This window comes from Varanus komodoensis, unplaced genomic scaffold (assembly GCF_004798865.1).
Source record: "Varanus komodoensis strain SLA01 unplaced genomic scaffold, ASM479886v1 scaffold646, whole genome shotgun sequence".
NCBI lineage: Eukaryota > Metazoa > Chordata > Lepidosauria > Squamata > Varanidae > Varanus > Varanus komodoensis.
Genome location: NW_025336280.1, coordinates 11,640 through 12,739, shown reverse-complemented (window position 1 = coordinate 12,739; position 1,100 = coordinate 11,640). Strand labels below are relative to the sequence as shown.

The window sequence follows — 1,100 nt, the reverse complement described above, 5'->3', positions numbered from 1 at the left end:
ATGCAATGAGGCAGATAGCAACATAACAGGAGCCAGGATGGATCAGACGGAGCATACATCTAGTCCTGCACTCTGTCCATGCAGCAGCCAGAACAGCTGTCCACAGTATCACAAAATGGTGTAAGAGAGCATCCTCACTCCCCTTCCCACTTTACACAGCATGATGTACCCCAGTCTTACAGCAGGAGCAAAGGATATGCAAAAGCCAGGGGAGTTCCTTCATCCTTTTGATTTGCCCTGTTTCAAACCCACAACTGACCTGTGGCAGCTTGTAGATGGTCAGGATAGTTGTCATATCAAGGCAGTCATTGGTGTTTGGTCCTCCAATGACTGCTGCCAGATCGCTTTGGACATCACATTTGTAGTTGGGGTTGAATCTGCCTGGCGTAGAAAGAAGTTGCATTGTGGCAGCGAAGGTATATTTTGGAGTGAAGTAGTTTGTGTAGATGTTGAAGCCTAGGGAGGCATTGGGCAAGAGCTGGGGATGGTCATTAATCTCCTTTACAGCATATTCCAAGGCCAGGATGTGTTGGTAGCTCTGAGTCAATGGCCTGCAATGAGAAGTTCAAGGAGTGCAGCTGCTTCAGGAGACCTGAGCTCAGGGACGAGCAAAACTGTCTGATTTCAATTTTCCTTCATTTACATTCAAATGGACAAAGCAATAACTCTCTAGTTCTCCCTTTGCAAATGTCAAATTTATCCTTGCCAAGTCACTGGCAATTAATTGACAAGTGATTACTTAAAGGAATTGGATTAGCATCATTCTCACCTCCTACATTTAGTGTTACAGCTAAAAAGCAGGGCCACCCGATTTCAGCATTCAAATGACTAAGAGATTCAAGCATTTGAATGGGAAAGTGCAGGGACATGATGGAGAAATTATTTGACACTGAGCGGTTCTTCCCCTTTAGCATAATTGGTTTTTTCTGCTTCATGTGAAGAATGAGGGATATTTTCTTTTTTTGAGCTGGTCAGCAGGAGATTTCTATAAAAATTATATTGAAAGGAAATTATTTATCCCTAGGAAGTTGAATTTTAAAATCTTGACCAGGATGTACTGAGGGAAATTATATTGCCCAACCACAGAGGATAAGAGTAGA

The 1,100-nt window shown here is 42.9% G+C and overlaps 1 protein-coding gene across 1 annotated transcript in view; it reads right to left on the bottom strand.

Moving 5' to 3' along the window:
* Positions 1-1,100, bottom strand: part of LOC123033662 (vomeronasal type-2 receptor 26-like) — a 14,243-nt gene that overhangs the window by 3,344 nt on the left and 9,799 nt on the right. Inside the window, exon 5 of the mRNA XM_044450377.1 lies at positions 260-551. Coding sequence (XP_044306312.1) covers positions 260-551 — 292 coding nt within the window. The remainder of the gene's footprint in view (positions 1-259; positions 552-1,100) is intronic.